The sequence below is a fragment of the Mastigoproctus giganteus genome, chromosome 10 (genome assembly GCF_048544385.1).
Source record: "Mastigoproctus giganteus isolate SK-2022 chromosome 10, ASM4854438v1, whole genome shotgun sequence".
Classification (NCBI taxonomy): Eukaryota; Metazoa; Arthropoda; class Arachnida; order Uropygi; family Thelyphonidae; genus Mastigoproctus; species Mastigoproctus giganteus.
Genome location: NC_143584.1, coordinates 95,606,734 through 95,628,268, shown reverse-complemented (window position 1 = coordinate 95,628,268; position 21,535 = coordinate 95,606,734). Strand labels below are relative to the sequence as shown.

General features: G+C 37.5%; 1 protein-coding gene across 1 annotated transcript in view; it reads right to left on the bottom strand.

Moving 5' to 3' along the window:
* The window catches only part of LOC150079171 (uncharacterized), a 70,060-nt gene that overhangs the window by 28,120 nt on the left and 20,405 nt on the right, over window positions 1-21,535 (bottom strand). Inside the window, exon 3 of the mRNA XM_090382980.1 lies at window positions 7,191-7,266. Coding sequence (XP_090239106.1) covers window positions 7,191-7,266 — 76 coding nt within the window. The remainder of the gene's footprint in view (window positions 1-7,190; window positions 7,267-21,535) is intronic.

Genomic DNA, 21,535 nt, shown 5'->3' with positions numbered 1-21,535 from the left:
GGATAAAAGTGTGAGAGAAGCGTTCAGAGACCCGGAAAAGGTTTATGGAGATGAGTGTCTATCCTGTACGTGCGTGCGTTCGAGTGGTCTGTGTGCTTTTCTGATGGACATGAGTCAATTTGCAGATTTTGAATTTTCAGATAAAAGAACCACAGTGATTGCAGTGTACTAATGTGGGAATTACTTAAAGATGTAACTACTACCAGGGGTAAAGGGAAGAGTTTTTGCTTTCGTAAAGGAGCTATGTTGGTCTCAGATAGTTTTTAAATTCTATACAGTGGAACCAACTGATGATGTTACCAACAGCAAATTCTAAATGGGAAGCATTTAAGGAATTAATCTTGGAAGCTACTAGGCTTTTCATGCCAACTAAGAAATACTGTTCGAGGTTTAGGAATAAATGGATGTCAGATGAACTAATGACACTCGGGGTAGAGGAGAAAAATGTATGGGATGCATATAAATTATCAGGTGACACAGAAGCCTATGATAGATATAAGCAAGTCTGTAATCAAGTCACAACGGAGATTAGGAAAGCAAAGGCAGTTATGAGAAATCTTTGACAAAGGATGCAAAGAAAAACATTAAGAACTTCTTTACTTATATAAACTCTAGAAGAAAGGGGATGAATCAGATTGGCCCACTTGATATTGATGGTTCGACTGGTGATGATCCTTTTCAGATAGTTGACAAACTGAATGAATATTTTACATCTACATTCACACATGAGGAATTCTGTAGGGAAGTGGAGGACAGAATCTTATTAAACTGTGATAGGGAGCTAAATGATTTTGTAATAACTGACAGAAAAGTGGATGAGAAATTGTTGAAGTCAAACATAAGAAAGGCACCTGGGATGGATGGGACCTATCCAGTTATATTAAAGGAGGGGGCAAAGGAAGGAAGCAAATCCTTAGCCATAATTATGAGAGCATCCTTGGACTCAGGGGAGGTACCCAAAGACCAGAGATGTGCAAATGTATCCCCCAATTCACAAAGGTGATCAAAGGGTGACAAGTAATTAGAGACTTGTTAGTTTAACTTCTGTTCAGGGGGAAAATAATCGAGTCACTGGTTAAAGAAGCATTGCAGGATCATCTAGACAAGACTGCAGTAATAATTCAGACACAGCATGGGTTTGTTAAGGGGAAGTCTTGTCTGACAATTTGACTGGATACTATGATGTGGTCACAAAAGAACTGGATGCAAAAAATAATTTTGATATCATATAGTTGGATTTCAGGAAAGGTTTTGATACTGTTGCACAATCTGGAGCAGTATGGCATTAAGGGCAAGCTGCTACAATGGATAAAAGAATGGTTGTTATTTTGTTTGTTATTTGGTTTTTAGGAGCATTAGCAACTAAGGCCATATTGCTCCTGGGATATGCAGTGGTCATTCCCTGACCTTTCCGCATCCTCCGTATTTGGTGGGCACGGGCTCGAACCCCAGTCTAATCAAGAAGTGTGTGCTACGCACTGCTGCTCCTGCCCACTTGGCTACGGAGGTAGTCAAAAGGATGGTTGAGTGGAAGACAGAGAATAGTAATCAATGGACATTGCTCTTCACGGACTAATGTTATTAGTGGAGTCCCCCAGGGTTCGGTGTTGGGCCTATTGTTGTATTATATATTTATCAATGATATTAATGAAGATATATCAGGCTTAATATCGAAGTTTGCAGATGATACAAAGGTTGATACCAACGAGGTTGTTAATGACGGTAATGAGAGTGCTACTGCAACAGGATCTAGAAAAGTGGGGCAGATGGGCCGAGAAATGGCAACTGAAGTTTAACATTAACAAATGCAAAGTACTGCATATGGGTAGCAGTAAACCTAGAGAGAGGTACCAACTGTGTGTACTACACTCAGGGTAGTGGAGAATGAAAAAGACCTGGGGATCATTAGCATTAGTAGAGGCATTTGATGCAGGAAAGCAAGCTTATGCAGCATCAGCCAAAAAAAAAAAAAAAAAAAACCACTTCCACTTCACCCCTCTGTTCGTTCAAAATACCTGTCCAGCTGAGCCTTAAACTTATTTAGGCTATCAACTTCCATGACAAGGGATGGAAGTCTGTTCCACCAGCCAACCACCCGCTGGCTAAAGGCAAATTTCCGCACGTCTATCCTACATCTGTCTTTTCTCAATTTGAATTTATGCCCTCTCAGGTGATTATTCTGAGCAAGAGGAAGAATCCCATCAGCATTGAGCATGCTCAAACCATTCAAGGCTTTATACACCTCTATCAGATCACCTCGCTGGTGCCTAGTCTCCAGACACTGTAATTTGCAAAACTTAAGCCTTTCTTCGTAAGAGCACCCCTTTGTTCCATTCACTAATATTGTTGCCCTTCTCTGTACTCGTTCCAGCAGCTCTACATCCTTCTTGAAATGAGGCCTCCAGACCTGTATACAGTACTCTAGGTGTGGCCTGTCCATTGCCTTATACAAGGGAATAATCACCTCCTTATCCCTGCTAGAAAAATTCCTATATATCATTGACAACACACCATGAGCTACTCTTGCAGCCCGTCTGCACTGCTCAGAGAACTTCATATCTGCCTGCACAACCACCCCCAGGTCCCTTTCATTCTCTACCACTGTCAGTGTAGTACCACAGAGTTGATACGTTGCTCTGGGGTTGCTGTTTCCCATGTGTAGTACTTTACATTTGTCAATGTTAAACTTCATTTGCCACCTCTCAGCCCATCTGCTCAACCTTTCCAGATCCTGTTGCTGCAGCATAGTGTCAGTAGTGTCCTTGACAACCCTGCCTACCTTTGTATCATCTGCAAACTTCGACATTAAGCTTGATATACCATCATCAATATCATTTATGAATACAGAAAAAAATAATGGACACAACACTGAGCCCTGAGGGACTCCACTAATAACATTAGCCAACGACGAGCAGTGTCCATTGATTACCACTCTCTGTCTTCTCCCCCTCAGCCACCCCTTTATCCACAGCAGCAATTTTCCTCCAATGTCACACTGCTACAATTTGTGCAGCAGTCTTCCATGTGCAACAGTATCAAAAGCCATTCTAAGATCCAAGTATATAATATCAAAGTTATTCCCTGCATCCAGTTCCTTTGTGACTGCATCATAGTATCCAATCAAATTGGTCAGGCAAGACTTCCCCTTAACAAAACCATGCTGTGTCCGAGCTATAACTGAAGTCTTGTCTAAATGATCCTGCAGTGCTTCTTTACCTAGTGCCTCCATTAATTTTCCTGGAACAGAAGTTAAACTCACAGGTCTATAATTGCTTGTGTCAGCCTTTGATCCTCCTTTGTGAATTGGGTTCACATTTGCACATCTCCAGTCTGTGGGTACCTCCCCTGAGTCCAAGGAAGCTCTCATAATTATGGCTAAGGGTTTGCTTACTTCCTCTGCTGCCTCCTTTAATATAACTGGATAGATCCCATCCACCCCGGGTGCCTTTCTTGTGTTTATCTTCAACAATTTCTCCTCCACTTTACTCTCAGTTATTACAAGATTCTCTAGCTTACTGCTAGAGTTGAATACACCTCTGGCTTTCCCCTCTTTAAATAACTCCTCATGTGTGAATGTCGATGCAAAATATTCATTTAGTTTGTTAGCTACCTGAGCAGGATCATCAACAGTTGACCCATCGATATCAAGTGGACCAATCTGATTCATCCCCTTCCTTCTAGTGTTTACATAAGTAAAGAACTCTTTGCTTTTTTTCTTTGCATCCCTTGCCAAAGATTTCTCGTAATCTCCCTTCGCCTGCCTAACCTCCTTTGTAACTTGGTTGCATATCAACTTGTATCTATCATAGGCTTCTGTGTCATGTGTTAATTTGTATGTATCCCATGCATGTTTCTTCTCTGCCATATGCCTCATCAGTTCATCTGACATCCATTTAGGCCTAAACCTTGAACAATATTTCTTAGTTGGTATGTAAAGCCTAGTAGCTTCCAAGATAAGTTCTTTGAATGTTTCCCATTTTGCATTTGCTGTTGGTAACATCATAAGTTGGTCCCACTGTATAGAATTTAAATGCTGTCTCAGTCCATCGTAGTCGCCTTTACGAAAGCAATACCCCTTGCCTTTACCCCTAATGGTAGTTACCTCTTTGAGTAAATCCCACTTCAGCACACTGTGATCACTGCCACCTAGTGGTTCATTTATCTGCAGATTCTTAATGCATGAAGAATCACTGCTGATAATAAAATCAAGATTATTCCTCCCTCTAGTTGCCTCCCGAACATGATGTAGAAAACAATCATCCAATAAATCCACAAAAGCCTTGCTAGTGTGTGAGTGACCAACCCCCAAATTCCAGTCAATATCTGGGAAATTAAAATCTCTCATTATAAGACTCTCTGATTTACTGGCCCACTCTATTTCCCTGTACAGTTTCTTATTATACTCATCAGAGTCATTAGGCCTATAGCACACTCCTACTCTCAATTTTGATCTCCCAATGCTTATGTCACACCAAACTGACTCGACACTGCACTGTCCAGCGATGTCCACTGGCTTCACTTTCTTGTTTATGTATTTCTTAACTAATAGCATAACCCCTCCTCCCTTCCTATCCAGTCTATCCTTTCTGTAGACGTTGTACTCCCCAAATTCCAGTTCTGCATTCCTTATATCTGTGTGACACCACGTCTCTGATATCCCAACAATATCTGCCTTTGATGTTTTGAGCAATACCTCAAATTCATCAAATTTATTTACTAAACTCCTAGCATTGGTGTACACACAAGTATACATGCACCTGTTCTTTTTCTTAGCTACCCTAACACAACCCATGTGTTTACTTGTACCCCAATGATTCCCAGCAGTCTCTGAAATATCCTGCATCTTATTTTCCAGGCTGCGGCTCATTCCAATAGAAGCAGTGCAAGAATCACTTTCACCTCTGCCAGTGGCTACTGTTAATCTATTAGTCCTTGTATCCCCCCAATCTAGCAGTTTTCCGACCCACCTAACATTGCCTCGATAGCATCAGCAAACATTCTTGCACCCTTTCTATTTAAGTGTATCCCATCCCTGTAGAAGCAGTCTCTCCTGTTAACAAGTACAGTCCAGGCTCAAAAAATTCTACCCCTTGAGCCTTGCACAATCTTTCCAGGGCCGAATTGATCGACAAGGCTCTCATCATATACTCCCTCCTATCGTGTCTGGGCAGAATTGCAGACACTTTCAAATTCAACCCTATTTCTCGGCTTTTTTTCAACAGTGACCTGTATTTGTTAAGCAATTCTGCCGGTCTCCTACTCTTGATATCATTATGCCAACGTGTACAACTATATCACCTTTTGTGCCCTTAAAAGATGATATCTGCTCTACAACGTCATCAACCTTTGCCCCTGGCAGACATACCCTGGTCCTGTTCCAACATGCAGTCAGATATGAAGTTTTCTGAGTAATGCAAACAAGCTGCCAGAGCAGGTCGTGGGGTCTTGTCACGATATACAGTAATTTTGCTAGCAGGGATAAGGGGATGATTATCCCTTTGTGTAAGGCAATGGTCAGGCCAAACCTTAAGTACTGCATACAGATCTGGAGGCCTCATTTTAGGAAGGTTGTTGTTGTTGTTGTTGTTATTTGGTTTTTAGGAGCATTAGCAACTAAGGCCATATTGCTCCGGGGATATGCGGTGGTCAGTTCCCTGACCTTTCCGCATCCTCCATATTTGGTGGCTCACGGGCTCGAACCCCGGTCTAATCAAGAAGCGTGTGCTACGCACTGCTGCTCCTGCCCACCTGGCTACGGAGGCGCCCATTTTAGGAAGGATGTAGAGTTGCTAGAACGAGTACAGACAAGGGCAACAAGATTGGTGAAAGGAACAAAGGGGTGCTCTAACCAAGAAAGGCTAAGTTCTGCAAATTGCATGATCTAGAGACTAGGCACCTGCGAGGTGATCTGATTGAGGTATATAAGGCCTTGAATGGTTTGAGCAGGTTTGATGCTGATGTTATTCTTTCTCTTGCTCAGATTACAAACCAGATTGAACATAAACTCATATTGAGGAAAGATAGTTGTAGAACAGATGTGTGGAAATTTGCCTTTAACCAGTGGGTAGTTGATTGCTGGAACAAACTTCCATTCATTGTTGTGGAAGTTGATAGCTTAAATAAATTCAAGGATGAACTGGACAAACATTTGGAGCAAATGGATGGGTGAAATGGGAAAGTTTTTTTTTTTTTTTTTTTTTGGCTGAAGCTGTATAAGCTTGCTTTCTTGCATCTTGTCTCTGCTAACACTAATGTTAATTGAGGATTACCCTAGATTGGGATGTCCAGTTTCCATTTGAACTAAAGAAAATATCGAGTGAGTATGCAGTCTTTTGAATGAAGACCAAAGAATTGCCAACTGTATGATTACACATGTTGGCATTAATAAAGAGATGGTTCATGACATTTTAAAAAACGTTTTAGTGAAACGAAAGAATTGTTTACAATTTGTGTCACACATCTTCAACTGGAGCAAAAAAGGATCAACTGTTGTCACGATTTCCTTGAACCTGTTGAAGATAACCCTGACATTCTGAGGCAAATTATGACTTAACGAGAATTTGTGCCTCAAAAACAACCTGGAGATGAAAAGATAAAGCACGGTGTGACAATTGCTGAGTTTACCCAAGCAGAAGAAGATCTGACTCGAGAAATCTCACATCAAGACAATGCTGGTTGTTTTCTCTGACATCAAAGGAATTATTCGCAAGGAATTTGTCCCTGAGGGCACCACAGTCACCAGTTACTATTATTTAGATGTCATGCAACATCTGTTCAATCAAGATCTATTCAGACCATCCAGGAGGGAGTGACGTAGCAGCTGAAGGGCATTACTTCAGAGCAGTATCAACGGTGCTTCCAGGATTTAATTGTTCTGAGCATCATATGGTCATATGGAGTTAACTTCAAAATTATATAACCATTTCTAGATTTTGGCATTGTTATTTTATTTTTAGCAAATTTTGCCTCATTATTTAACTGACAGACTGTTTATTATTATTCTTTATGTGACAGTGTATCAATCTAAATTTGAAAGCACACTAAATGAAATACACAGCTCAAATAAAATTAAGATCTTACCAAAAATCTTTTGGGGTTCCAAAAAATGTAAGAGGACAAAGACAACCTCCCAATATCAAGATCCAGTAGGAATAAGATATGTTTACTTGATTAACTAACAGAGATTCCACCATCTGAGCTGACAGCAGGAGGTATACTACACTAATACCAACCAATGATATCTGCAATAGGATGGATATCACATATCTGGTCAGAAAAAAGGAAACAAAACAAATAACTATGTGTTTCTTTTAATAATTGCGTAAAATTTTTATTACAAAACCAAATTAATCTCTTCTCTGTCTGATTTAATACAATCACTTACTTTAATATGCTGTTGTCCAAAATTTAATTTACAATTTTTTTTTTAACATACAGCTGAAATCTGTTAAAACACGATTCGGCTTATAACGTAATGAAAGCATGGCTCCCATTTTTTGTCAGTTCGTCAGTTTGTCAGACTAGAAACGTGTTTGTAGTCACTGAAGATCAACATTTTGGATTCCTTGTGAACACGGCGCCTCCATAGCCAGGTGGGCAGGAGCAGCAGTGCGTAGCACACGCTTCTTGATTAGACTGGTGTTCGAGCCCGTGACCACCAAATACGGAGGATGCAGAAAGGTCAAGGAATGACCACCGCATATCCCCAGAGCAATATGGCCTTAGCTGCTAATGCTCCTAAAAACCAAATAACAATCTTGTGAACACATGGTGATATTTTCAGTTTAACACAAATCTGCGATACACATTATCCTTTGATTTCTGTAAGGACAATAATAAACGACTTGCAACTTTACTTGCAAAGTGTTTGAATGTACAGTATATTTTTTTAAAAAGTTTGTAAGACACAAAGTCTCACAAATAGCTATTTCTCTGGATAGTATGTGAAAATAAAACAACTTTAAGAACAAAGAAAACATTTCAGAAATATTTCAGTTAGTGGGAGTGGGCCTGTAGGAACAATAGACAAAACAAAGTAGCAAAGTAGAAAGGCCATTGATTTAAAGGGCTCAGGGAGGTAGTCAACATCAACTTAATCCCTCTATCATACCGCCACTTAAGACACAGCATTTAGTAATTTTTGGGAAAGGTGGCTATAGTCAGTAGGGGATTTAATGGTAGAAGATTAAAGCATTTCGTGATAAGGGAAAACAAAGTTGTCGTTAGTAACATATGAGAAGAATAAGTTTAAGAAATAACATAGCAAATGGGTACAAATTAGTTTAGGCAAAGATATGCAAATAAGTAGGGTTTTTGTGTGGGAAAAGTCCCTCGCACAAGTTCAGTTGCCTACTGTCGATTTTTCTTGTTTCTCAAATTGTAAAGTGTATTTTTAAAATACAGTATAAATTTAAAGAAATGTCTGAAACTTCAAAAAAATGGAAGACATTTGCTATAGAAGAAAAAATTGCTGCTCGATAGAATCAAGTCCAGAGTCCATTTTCATTCATTCATTTGTTGAGTAAAGCAGCCTCTAGCCAAAAAAAAACTGACAAATCCACCATAGATATAGAAATAGTATAGTACAGTATATAATTATTAACAATGCAAATTTCACATTCACATCACAAATCAACTGTACTGCGCAATGGTCATCCCCTCAGCTATAGCACAACAACTTGGCAAGTAGGCTACAGTAGAAACCGATGAAGAGACACTGTCCACAGATGAGCACAAACATCATATCCTACAGACTGATCATCACAACGAGCTGGACAAGTAGGCTACAACAGAAACCAATGAAGAGACACTTTCACAGTGAGCACAAGCATCACATCCTAGAGATTGATCATCGCCAGTATTCTCCAAAAGACAAAGAGTTCAACGAATAGCCATCTACCAGCAGCCAGAGAGCTCAACAGAAGTTACTCATATTAACCAAGATGAAAGAAGGTGTTACTGCAGGATCAAATCCAAGAAAAACAACTAAACCTTCTTGCCAACTGCATTGGCAGAAGCAGAAGTGGACACCCACCCATTAAGGAAACAGAGTACCAACATCCTGTCCACCTCTGCAAAGAATTTTCTCTGTTCCTATATAAAAAATAACATACTGTTCCATGTAAAGAAAAGGGTACAGTCCACCAATTCATCCATTATTCAACCTTAACTCTTCCCTTCCAACTGCAAAATTATATTCCTTCTCAAGAAAACTGAATTTGCAAAATTTTGAAAGGCAATAAAATTTTCCCTTGTTTTAATAAGTAATGGCTCAATCCCATTCACCAGATGAGTTACATTATCAACATTATTCAGTAAATCCAAATGCAAATCAGCATATTCCAAACAATTAAACACAACATGTTCCCATGTTTCCAGATCACCACACATACAGTTTCATCTTGCTACGATTGCAAGACTATTCAGTTTAACAAAAAAAATGATCCGTGAACTGTTAGCAAGAATGTACAACGTAGATTTGGTACTAACCAGATTGGTTTAATATAATTCACACCATTAACATAAGGGAAAAATTTGAATGTTATTCTACCATTTTTCCGAACAATTCCATCTGTTTTGCCATTTTTGTAAAAGGAGATCCCAAATCCTCTTATTTTCATTTCTCAAGTCATTTAAAGTGTTAATTTCGATCTCCAGCAACTTGGATTTTATACCTGTTTTCAAATAAAAGGATTGGCTTCTAAACACTAACTGCAAATCAAGTGGCATTTTGCCAGCTAATGTTTGCAAAGCTTCTGTGGAAACTGTTCTGCAGGCCATGACCATTTTGAGTAACATAACTCGATGTACAGAATAGAGTTTTCTGGTGTTGCTTACTTTGATTACATGGCCAACCCAGATTGATGCACCATACGTAACAATCGGCAGAAAAGTGCAATCATAAATCAAATGGAGTGCTTTCCCCTTTATCCCCCATTTCACCCACGTTATTCTTGAGATAATTATAATAAATTTATTTACTTTCTATGATATATAACTAAGTCCAGAGTCCAGCAAACTCAAGTGGGTAGAGACCTTGAAGTGAATAAATCTACAGTGTGTGTGTGTGGATGGAAGAAAGAAGAGGAGAAACTTTGTGATGCAGCCAAGTCTATGGAAACAAGCAATGGGCTGCAGCAAAAATGCTTGCACAACCTCAAGACGAACAATTGGATAAAGTTGTGTTTCAGTGGTTTGTTCAAGAACGATCTGAAGGCACATACCTCTATCTGAACCCCATCTGCAAACCCAAGCTAAAAAATTCCACATTGATCTTCACAGAAATGAGTCCACAGCATTCACTGCAAGTAATAGATGGCTAACACATTTTAAAATGGCAGCATAAACCAAAATGGCTATATCAGCTCAGATATGTTCAGCCGATGATGAAGCTGCATGCACTTACCCTACCCAGCTTCAGAAAATAATTGAAGATGGTGGCCATACCACAGAACAAGTATATAACTGTGATGAGACCAAACTTTGTTATAAAATTTTACCCAATCCACTCTGGCTTGTAAGAAAGATACTCAAAAAGAACAAGGCTTCAAGCAAATGAAAGAAGAATGACAGTACTTTTCTGTGTAAACCAAAGAGGAAATCACAAACTGAAGCCACTTTGAGTAGGAAAGTTTAAATCACCATGGGGCTTCCATCATGTGAACATGGTCTCTATGCCATTTACCTATGATTTTAGCAAAAATGCATGAATGACTTCCATTATTTTTGAAAACTGGTTTCATAAGCAATTTGTACCTGATGTACATAAACACTTATGGCAATGTTGGATACCAAAGCTTGCTGGCTGCTGGATAACTGTCTTACCCAACTTCCTGCCAATAACCTAATAAGCAGAGATGGTAAAATCTGAGTGAGCTAATTACCAAAAAACAACACCACATCAAAGATATAGCCTCTGGATAAAGGTATTATATCAATGTTTAAAATGAACTTCTGCAGGACTCTGATACAGTGCACAATCACTAGTGAGGATTCTGTTACCTCATTTTTAAAGAAGTTGAACTTAAAGGAGGTTTTTTACATTGGTGGCAAAACATGGGAAACTGTGACGAAAAGGTGTATTTAAAAATATTGGAGAAACATATTGGGTGCAAGGCTGATCCTGGATAACTCCCAAGTAGCCAGTGACAGTGATAAAGAGAATGCACAGTTCTTCAACAGAGAAAGAGGGGCCACAATATATTGAATGTTGGATAGATGGGGACAACAACTGTCCTACACATGAGCACATGACTTACAACTCAGAAATAATCGGAAATGTTACTGCTGAAAGTTTTGATCCAGATGCAACCGCAGATGATGAAGACAAGGAGCCAGAGCCACCACCTAGGATCGCAGAGGCACTCGCTGGTTTTCAAACTGGACTTCAATTTCTTGAAACATGAAAGGTAGATTCCCTTTCAATTTTACAGTTAAAACGGCTTATTGAAATTGCTAAAAAGAAACAAAGCTGTAATGAAACAGTCAACCCTTGATTGTTTTTTTATAAAAATGGGACTTGAAAGTAATAACTAAAATGTGAAAAAGTTTATTTGCTGTCTACTGAGTAGTTGAAAGAACATGAAGTGTATTATTATTATTATTAGCCATATGGTGCAAGGAAGCCTGAGGCTTGATGATATCATGATATCCAGCTCAGGATCCTGGGTGTGCCAAGCCCATACTCACCAGATGTGAGCACCTAGGGTTATGTTTTCCTTTTTCTCCCAAATTTTCAACCATTTGTTAATTTCAAAACATGGATGTAAAAGTCAATACAATCACATGGAAAGGCAGTTTTTGTGAGTATTGATTTGTTTTTGTAACAAAAGGTGTGTGTTTATTGTGTTTATGTATATTTAACAATGTGAATATTGGTTTTTTAAATACTTTATTGTACAGTGCATCATTAAGTTTGAAACAACACAATTACATATTATTTCAATTATTATTCTTTGAGCAATTTTTCTTAGACGTAGCAGTGCAATTACTGCGCAAAAAACAGAGATGAGCAAAATTGATAGTACATATGAAGTTTGAATGCCAAAAAATGGATAGAATTTTCTAATGCGATCCCCTTATATCGCAATGTGATTCTTTGGACCTCGAGCATCACGTTATAATGGGTTTCAGCTGTATTCATAAATTATTGTTTGAAAATTTGATGCCTTGATATAATTTAACATGGTAAATCTAAATATGACGTCAAATTATGACTTTAAGCTTCTGAATGTGCAAAGTATACAATGATGCAAAAGCACTGTTCATTACTAATCTAATATGGTACAAAACACATCTTATTAGCTTTATTCTTTTTGTAGGCTGTAATGTAGGCCTCTGAAAGACGATATGGGAACAATAATAGCTTTCAGCATACTAGCAAATAGTTGCAAACTGCTAAAGGGGGGGGACAAAACCTAAAACACATCAAGAATAGTGGTTCCAAGGTAATGGCATCAGGAGACAAGAAAGATATATTAAAGGTATGTTTAAGGTCAGTCAAGTGTAACAACATCCCAGAATATATATATATATATATATACATATATATATATATATATATATATATATATATATATCTCAAGCTATCAGTGGCCATAAGTATAAAGTTATAAAGCAAACTGCATATAGAAGCTTTAGAAACGGTGACTCTATGCAACTGCACTGATATCTCAGATTCCATGATTATAACTTAAATTTTACACATTAGTGTAATGCATGCTTTCCACTCTCACTAATTTTCATTTATGGTGTCAACAGCATAATCTTTTTTTTTTCTTCCATTCCTTTATTATGCATTAACTAACTTTTATAAAATTACTCAAGTGGTGTCATGAAGACATCTTATCAAAAGTCTATTCCTAATTTATTTCAAGCTAAACTTCATTAAAAACCAAAGTTCCATAGGTCTTTGAAAATCATTCCAGCATACAAATGTGAAATTTTCCTCTCCATAAACAGTCTGACCATAAAATATATACACCTTACAACTATACATACTTTCTCAGAATTTCATGGGATCGAGGGGGGTGGGAAGAGAGAGAGAAATTTATACACGTGTTAAGCATCGAAAAATATTTCTTGACTGAATGTCTAAAGTATGAAAGAGGTTGTTTATGAAAGAGTATGGCACTTCCGTCATTTCTACTACCCAAGTAGTATGAATGCATCATTTATTCATATCTCATATTATGATCACTTTCACAACAAGTTTCCGAGGTATTGCACTGCTTTGAATAAGCAATGCTTCACCAGTGAAGACTAATGTTACTTATTACCAGCAGATACCACTGCCGAGAATAAGTAACATTAGTCTTCTCCACTGGTGAAACATTATTTATTCAAAGCAGTACAATACCTCGGCAACTCATTGTGAAGGTGATCACAATATGAGATATGAATAAACGATGCATTCATACTACCTGGATAGTAGAAATGATGGAAGTGCCGTACCTATGCATAAACAACCTCTTTCATGTGTTAAGCATACTACAGAGAACAGAAAATGTATTTTATTTTGATGATTCTTGCTCCACAATAGTGGAACACAGATAAATACCAACTGAACAATTTGCCTTTTAACAGAATCTTTATCTACAGAGGCATCATTTTCTGTTAATTACAAAAGTTTGAGCTTCACAAAGGCTGAAGTCAATAATTTTATTAAAAAATTCTATATATCAAAGAAATTTAACACTTCAATTTTCCTGGGTGGAAAAATCAATGCTTTTTCAAGAAATTTAATAATTTACCATTATTTCAATTAACAGCAAGAAGTTTGGGCATAATGAGATTTGGGATTCATAATGTTTCTCTTAATCATTTTTTTGATCATGCTTACATGTCTTCCTGCTCTCATTCCAGGAAGAATTATCCTCATACAAAGATACTCCAGAGGGAAGAATAATAACATTCAACCTAAATTCACAGGGCTCAAATGTTCTTCCTTTGTGAGCCACAAGAGCAGCACAACACAAAAAACTACCATGGTACACAATTCCCAGTGTCTGGTGCACAACACATCACAACCGGCCCCTGGGTGATGAATCATGGTTCATGGTTTTGATATAATGGCAATGTTTGAGTCTGGAGGATGCTAGGAGAACTTTATTTATCAGAGTGTCCTCTCAAATGTGAAGTTTAGCAAGATGCTGCTACCATCTGTAGTTGTTATTCATATTTTGGGCTTGGCCCACTAATTGTCAATCCTGGAGCAATGGATGTCATTAGGTACACTGACACTCTGTATGGACAATTCCACTCTTCCTGTACTGGTCAGTACATGAAAGATCCTTTTCAATTTCAGCATGACAGCACACCATGTCATACTGCACAGCTGTAGTGACTTAGTCTGAAGATGTGGGCATGCAAAAGCATCATTAGCACACTCAAAGCCACTACCTTAATTCCACTGAGCACCTTTGGGATGTATGGGAATGTTTTCTTTAGGCCAGGCCAATATGCTCACAATTGAACTGGCCAAATTAATGCCTACCTGTTATCAAAAGTTGGTTTGGAATCTGTAAAGGATACAGTGAATGTAATTAAAACCAAAGACTTGCAGGCACACTACTACTATTAAATATTGTAATAAAAGGTTCTTTGAAACAGATGGATGTCTTTTGGGTTACTTTTGGCAATATATATAATTACATATAAACGGAAATATGTGAGCATGCATAATTTTGAAACTGTATATGCATGCCTAACAGTTTTATAAACTTGAAAATGCATTAATAATTTAATGTTTATATTTTAATTTTGAAATAGTAAAAATTTTAATTTTCAGTATATTTTAAAACTGCTATTTTAAAATTATAATTTTAAAATTAAGTCCTCAAATTATGATAATAAGGAATTCCTAAATTCACCACAGTCATGTTTATATTTTATGATTACATTTTTTTTTTAGAAAATTAATGAAAATCTTGTTCTGTTATGTAAAAAAAATGTTAAATTTTTAAAACGTCAAATTTTTCATTAAAAAAATTACATTTAATTTACTTGGGAGAGATTCCTTTTGGCTGAAAAAAAAGTGTGGAGAAGAATTTAACTACCAACTGGTCAGCCTGACTTCACTGTTAAGAAAAATCATGGAGACAACAATCAAGAGTGCAATACAGGATCAGATAGAAATGAAATTCAAGGGAACACAGCATGATTTTTAAAGAGAAAATCATGTTTAATCAACCTGCTTAGCTATTTTGACACAATTATTCACAAGCAGAATGTAGGAAAAAATTCAATGTTTACTTAGATTTTAACAAGGCATTGACTCAGTTCCACACAAGGGTTTGCTGGAATAAGTTTATAAACTGAAACCACAGAGAAGACCCTTAGATTGATTGCATGGCAGGAGGTAAAAGGTTGTGATTAGTGGTTATTCTTCAAATTGGGCTAACTTCAGAAGTAAGGTTAACCCCAAGAAAGAACTGTTACCACGGCAAATGTTGTTTCTAATTTTCTTAAATGATATCGATGAAGGGATAGGGTGTGATATCAAAAAGATTGGGGGAGTAGTTAATTCACCAAGTAACACTTCTTTGGAATGACTTAGATAAGTTTTGGGGAAGGTCAGAGAAGTGGCAACTATGTTCTAATGCAGCAAAATGCAAGATCTTATAGTTGGAGAATGGCAAACCCAAAATAACACACTTGATGGAGTTAATTTAAAACTGTATATGAAGAAAAAGATTCAGGATTACAATAGTAGAGTTCAACACTAATAGCATTCTTCCTCTTGCTCAGACTACACACGAGAGTACATAAATTCAAATTGAGTAAGGATGGCAGGATAGACATTGTGAAGATCGGAAGAGACTGGGAATTTTAAACTTTTTGACACTGTCAATGTATGTGACTGCATTGACTCACATGCAAATGACTTAGATTATTATTATTATTATTAGCCATATGGTGCAAGGAAGCCTGAGACTTATGCTGCACCAGCCAAAAAAATTTCTGAGTTACCCTGTGAGAGAGAGAGAGAGAGAGAGAGAGAGAGAGAGAGAGAGAGAGAGAGAGAGAGAGAGAGAGAGTGCGCAGTAGAAGGAAATCACCAAGAAAGAGAAAAATTATGATATCCAGCTCAGGACCCTGGGTGTGCCAAGCCCATACTCACTAGATATGAGCCCCGGGGTTAATATGGCCAATCGTGAGATTTTTTCAAAACATTTCAAGACATTTTGTTATTTGAGCAGTGTTGAGGAACCCCATAATTCTTTAGAAATCCTGCTTGCTCAAAGCAAGTTAGTATTAGTAGTGGCAAAATGATGCAAGGCTCTCATCATATATGGTATTACCGACCAATTTACCCAGACAGTTTTCACACTCTCTCAAGCTTATAAAACATCAGTCATTATAAAAAAAACACTTCATTTGTCCATCCTTCCAACTGCTTGTCAAATTCTCCCTTTACACTTATTATTGTACCTACTTTCACAATGATACCTGGAAGTTTATTCTAACAATAAATTACTCTCTGGATGAAAGCAAATTTCTGCACATCTGTCCTGCTACTACTGTCACTTGTCCCATGATGAAAATTATGTTGCTGTTTACGCGAATAATAATATTCACTTTATTGATTTGTTTCAACTTTAAGTATAGAATTAGTAGTAAGTGGATACCTGTCATTTAACATTCATGAATATTTAAATACAGATATGACATAGAAACACTAGTGTTGTCCTCTGAAACAGAATAATGCTATCATGCACAGAATTACATCATTACTATTATTCTGTTAACAGTAAATAAAATTTGGTTCTTAATGTACACTGTGCCTATATATACTGTACAGAGTGATAAAGTGTTTTTTTTTTTTATTATGTTATTATAAACATGCATGAATAATATAATAATCTACCGTTCATATGTAACCATTGCTTTGGTGCTCTCGTAGTTACCACAGATCTGAAACTTTAGGCTTCAAATTCAAGTTCTATAGGACACATTTAAAAGAATAGCCACCATAATTTCTGTTTCCTTTATCAGTTTAGTAAATATCAAGATGTTACAAAACAAAAACTGAACGGGTAATAGCAAAGTACAGATGTTTTTCTTTCATTCTGAAATTTTCATATCTGAAAGATTTCTATTGCTTATATTAACATTGGCAGCAATTATAACTAACATTAAATTAATTAAAAATGTTAAAGTAGGACTAACTGATGACGGTAACTTCATCAGTTGGTCCCACCGCATAGAATTTAAAAACTGTTTGAGACCACTGTAGTCACCTTTATGAAAGCAAAAACCCTTCCCTTCCCTTTAAACTGTGATTATTGCTGCCTAGTAGTTCTTTTATCTGCAGATTCATAGTGCATAAATAATCACTGCTGATAATCAGATCAAGAGTGTTATTCTCTCATTGTCTCTATAACATGCTGCTGTAGAAAACAGTCATCCAATAAATCCACAAGTCTTGCTATTGTGCGAGTGACCAATCCACAAGTTCCAGTCAATATCCGAAGAGTTAAAATCCCGCATTATAAGACATTGTAATTTAATGGCCCTCCCTATTCCTCTGTAGAGCTGATTTTTGTACTCATCAAAGTCATTAGGCCTATAAAACATCCTACTCTCATTTTTGCTTTCCCAGAGCTTATGTCACACCAAACTGACTCAACATTGCACTGGCCACCAATGTCAACTGGATGCACTGCCTTAGATTTTATGTGCTTCTTAACTAAGAGCATAATCCCTCTCCCATCCTGATGCCCTTTCCATACACTACTCATATTCAAATTCTGCATCCCTTATATCTGGGTGATACCGTGTCTCTGATGTCCCGACAATATCTGCATTTGATGACTTGACCAGCACTTCAAACTCATTAAATTTGTTAACTAGCATTGGTGTACATGCAAGTATACATACATATGTTTTTACTCTTAATTACTCCATCACAGCTCATGTATTTAACTGTTTCATTATTACTCACAGCAGGCCTTGAAATCCTCAGTGCCTTGCTTTCCAGGATACTGCACATTACAATAGAAACAGTGCAAGAATCACTTTCTCCTCTGCCTGTGGCTATTTTTGAATTATTAGTCCATATACCCACCCCCCCAAGCTAGCTGTTATGTTGTTGTTATTTGGTTTTTAGGAGCATTAGCAACTAAGACCATATTGCTCTGGGAATATGCGGTGGTCATTCCTGACCTTTCCGCATCCTCCATATTTGGTGGTGACGGGCTCGAACCCCGGTCTAATCAAGAAGCGTGTGCTACGCACTGCTGCTCCTTCCCACCTGGCTACGGAGGCACCCCCAAGCTAGCAATCTTCTGTTGCCTCAATAACATCAGCAAATATTCTTGCACCCTTTCTATTTAAGTGTATTCCATCCCTGTAGAAGCAGTCTCTCCTGATAACAAGCACAGACCACACTGAGAAAAATTCTATCCCATGAGCCTTGCCAGGGCAGAATTGATTACAAAGCTCTCATCATATACTCCCTCCTATCATGTGTGGGCAGAATTGCAGACACTTTCAAATTTAATCCTGACATCAGTTTTCCTCAACATTGCCCTATACTTGTTAAGTACCATATTTGACAGCATATAAGACACATGGGCATATAGGGTACACCGCCATTTTAGAAAGGAAAATTAAGGAAAAAAAGTTTTAGTGTATTTAGGCATTTAACATTTATTCTAATGTGTATAGTAGAAAAAAAGCTTATCCTAAACATATGATCAGAACAGCAAGAAAGATACTAATACTGTATAATAATACATTATTTAATTATTATTATTCATTTACCAATACAGCAATTTAAAAGAGAAATAAAAGAATCTTAGCTACATTAGAAAATATTTTATATGAAGCAAACTACCTCTAGAATTGAAAATGAACAAAAAGACAGTGAAGGAATGGCAAAAAACAGTGTTCTGCAAAGAGAAAGTTCAGTCATTTTGAAAACCAAAAAAAAAAACATCGCCTTCAAATCCCAAAAACTCTTCTCACTAATGTTGCTATTACTATCTTCAAATAACGCAGTGTCTTCACTGCCATCAAGGGCATTACTAATTCCAGTCTTCTTGAAAGACTTTATAATTATTTTACCACTTATATTTCTCCAAGATTCCTCAACCCATTCACACATCTGTGTAATGGTGGGCCTCTTCATGTGGGTGTGAGGTAATACGCGGGTTCTCCCATCCATTTGTTCCACTGTTCTCTCATATTTTGCTTAATTGGCTTGTTTATGGACACATATTTTGCTTAATTGGCTTGTTTATGGACACATACAAAGGCTGCAATTGGCTTCAGTCCACCAGGAATGACAACTACCTGTGTATTCAATTCCCTCACTCTCTTTTTAATGACTTCAGTTCTATGGGCTCTAAACTGGTCCAAAATGAGAAGAGATGATTTCCTTAAGAGACCACTGGATGCATTGCCCATATTTTTTTTGAGCCATAAATTCATTCCAGATTCATCCATCCATCCTTTTGGATGAACATAAACAAATACACAATCTGGAATTTTTTTCTTAGGTGGAGTTTTTCATTTAAATAATAAAAATGGCGGTAGTTTTGTGCCATTAGCACAGCAAGCAAAACTGCTGTGTAATGTGTTTTCTCATGCCTGGTGGTTTTTATTGACACCATTTTAGACTCTTTGATATTCATGGTTTCGTTGAATGATGCATCAAAAGTTAGTGGGACCGAGTCCATATTTCCTATTTGGTCAAGTTCAAAAGAAGTGGTGCCTCCGTAGCCAGGTGGGCAGAAGCAGCAGTGTGTAGCATACGCTTCTTGATTAGACCGGGGTTCGAGCCCATGACCACCAAATACAGAGGATGCTGAAAGGTCACAGAATGAACACCGCATATCTCCGGAGCAATATGGCCTTAGTTGCTAATGCTCCTAAAAACAAAATAACAACATCAAAAGAAGTTAATTTTCATGCCTTTATTACAAATTTGTGGAATTCCAATATTGTTTCTTCATAATCTGCTGTTAATTTTTGTGCAATTGATGTTTTTGTACGCATTGATAAACCATGCCTTTGCATGAATTGGTAACACCATCCTTCTGTTCCAGAAAAATTCAGAATTCCTCGTTCTTCTGCTAATATCCTGGCCTTATGCATAATCATTTTGGTAGAAACACTTCTTCCTAAATTCCTTTCACTGACTACCCACTTTTTTACATCTTCAAGTTCTGGTCAATGTGGGGACGAGACGACAAAGGTTGTGTTTACTTTTTTTTTTAGCAGCTTGAAGTTCTTTTTCTTGCTTCCGCCAGACACATATCATTTTTTCTGTAGATGGTGGTCCAAAAAACCTTTCCACAGCTTTGTTACCATGTTTTTTAGTGTGATCTATTAAGTTTAGTTTATATCCGATAGTGTAACTCAACCTCTTTTCTCCTGCAGCCATTTTCTGAGGGTAAAATTTAAAATACTTTTAAATAATGTCAAATGCCAAAATTAAACAATATTGTTACAAAACAGAGTTCTTATTAAAAACAACTGGTATACAATTAACACCGTTCTTTATTTTATTGCAGTCACCCACAATGATTACAATTCATTGTCGTGATTATAGTCACTTCACACACAATTAAAGTACACTACCATACATGGAGACTTACTCAACATCACAAAAGCCAACACAGAACTAACTGGCCTGCCGGTTGTGCCACCTCTTAAAGGATCGGTGAACTATTGATAAACCTGGAGAAGACTCTTGAAGCTTCCATCGCCTTCTAAGACTTTTCCTGTGTTCTCTGGCTTTCAAAACTTCTTGGAACTGATTCCAAACAACTCTGCAAGTCCAAAAGTACCCTAGGATGCCCTGTTATCCTTCAGAAAAGAAAATATTCTGACCGAACAGCAAAATACACCCTGCTTGCTTGCCCTGATGCCTAGGAGGGAGGGCTATGTGCTAAAGATATGTGCTCTACAACATCTTCAACTTTTGCCCCTGGCAAACACCCTGGCCCTATTCCACCTCTCTTTCTTGCACAGTATATTTCCCTTTTCCCTGACAATAAAGTCACTGGCAAAAACTATCTCCTGCACATTCTACCTTGGGGAATGCCACTGTATTGCCTGATACAGAAGTATGGGCTGTGACAACAAGTTGGGCATCTGAGAGCTTCAGGGGTCCCCTATTTTAATTCCTTCGAGAGCATCCATCCATCTCTTCAAGATCTCATAAATGCCCATCAAAATTCTGAGCTGGCACCTAATTTCTTCACAACCTCTGCACTACACCAAAACAATCCCCCTTGGCAGTATTATATCCTGTTCCAAGAGAGATTGAGAGATATGAAAGCATTGCACAAACAGCACATTTTGTTTCCTTAGGCCCCCAGCCATAGTTTCCAGCTACTTTGAGCCTGTTGCCTTGCTGCTCTAGTCTGGGGCAAGATTTCTGTTTAAATTCAATGTAAATGAGAATACTACACTAAAATTAACACTTAAATACAGTACAATAATAAGACTACTCTAATTCACCAGTTATACAGCAATAACACGTACTAGCCTATCGAGTTTACGTTATATATATTATGCTATACCA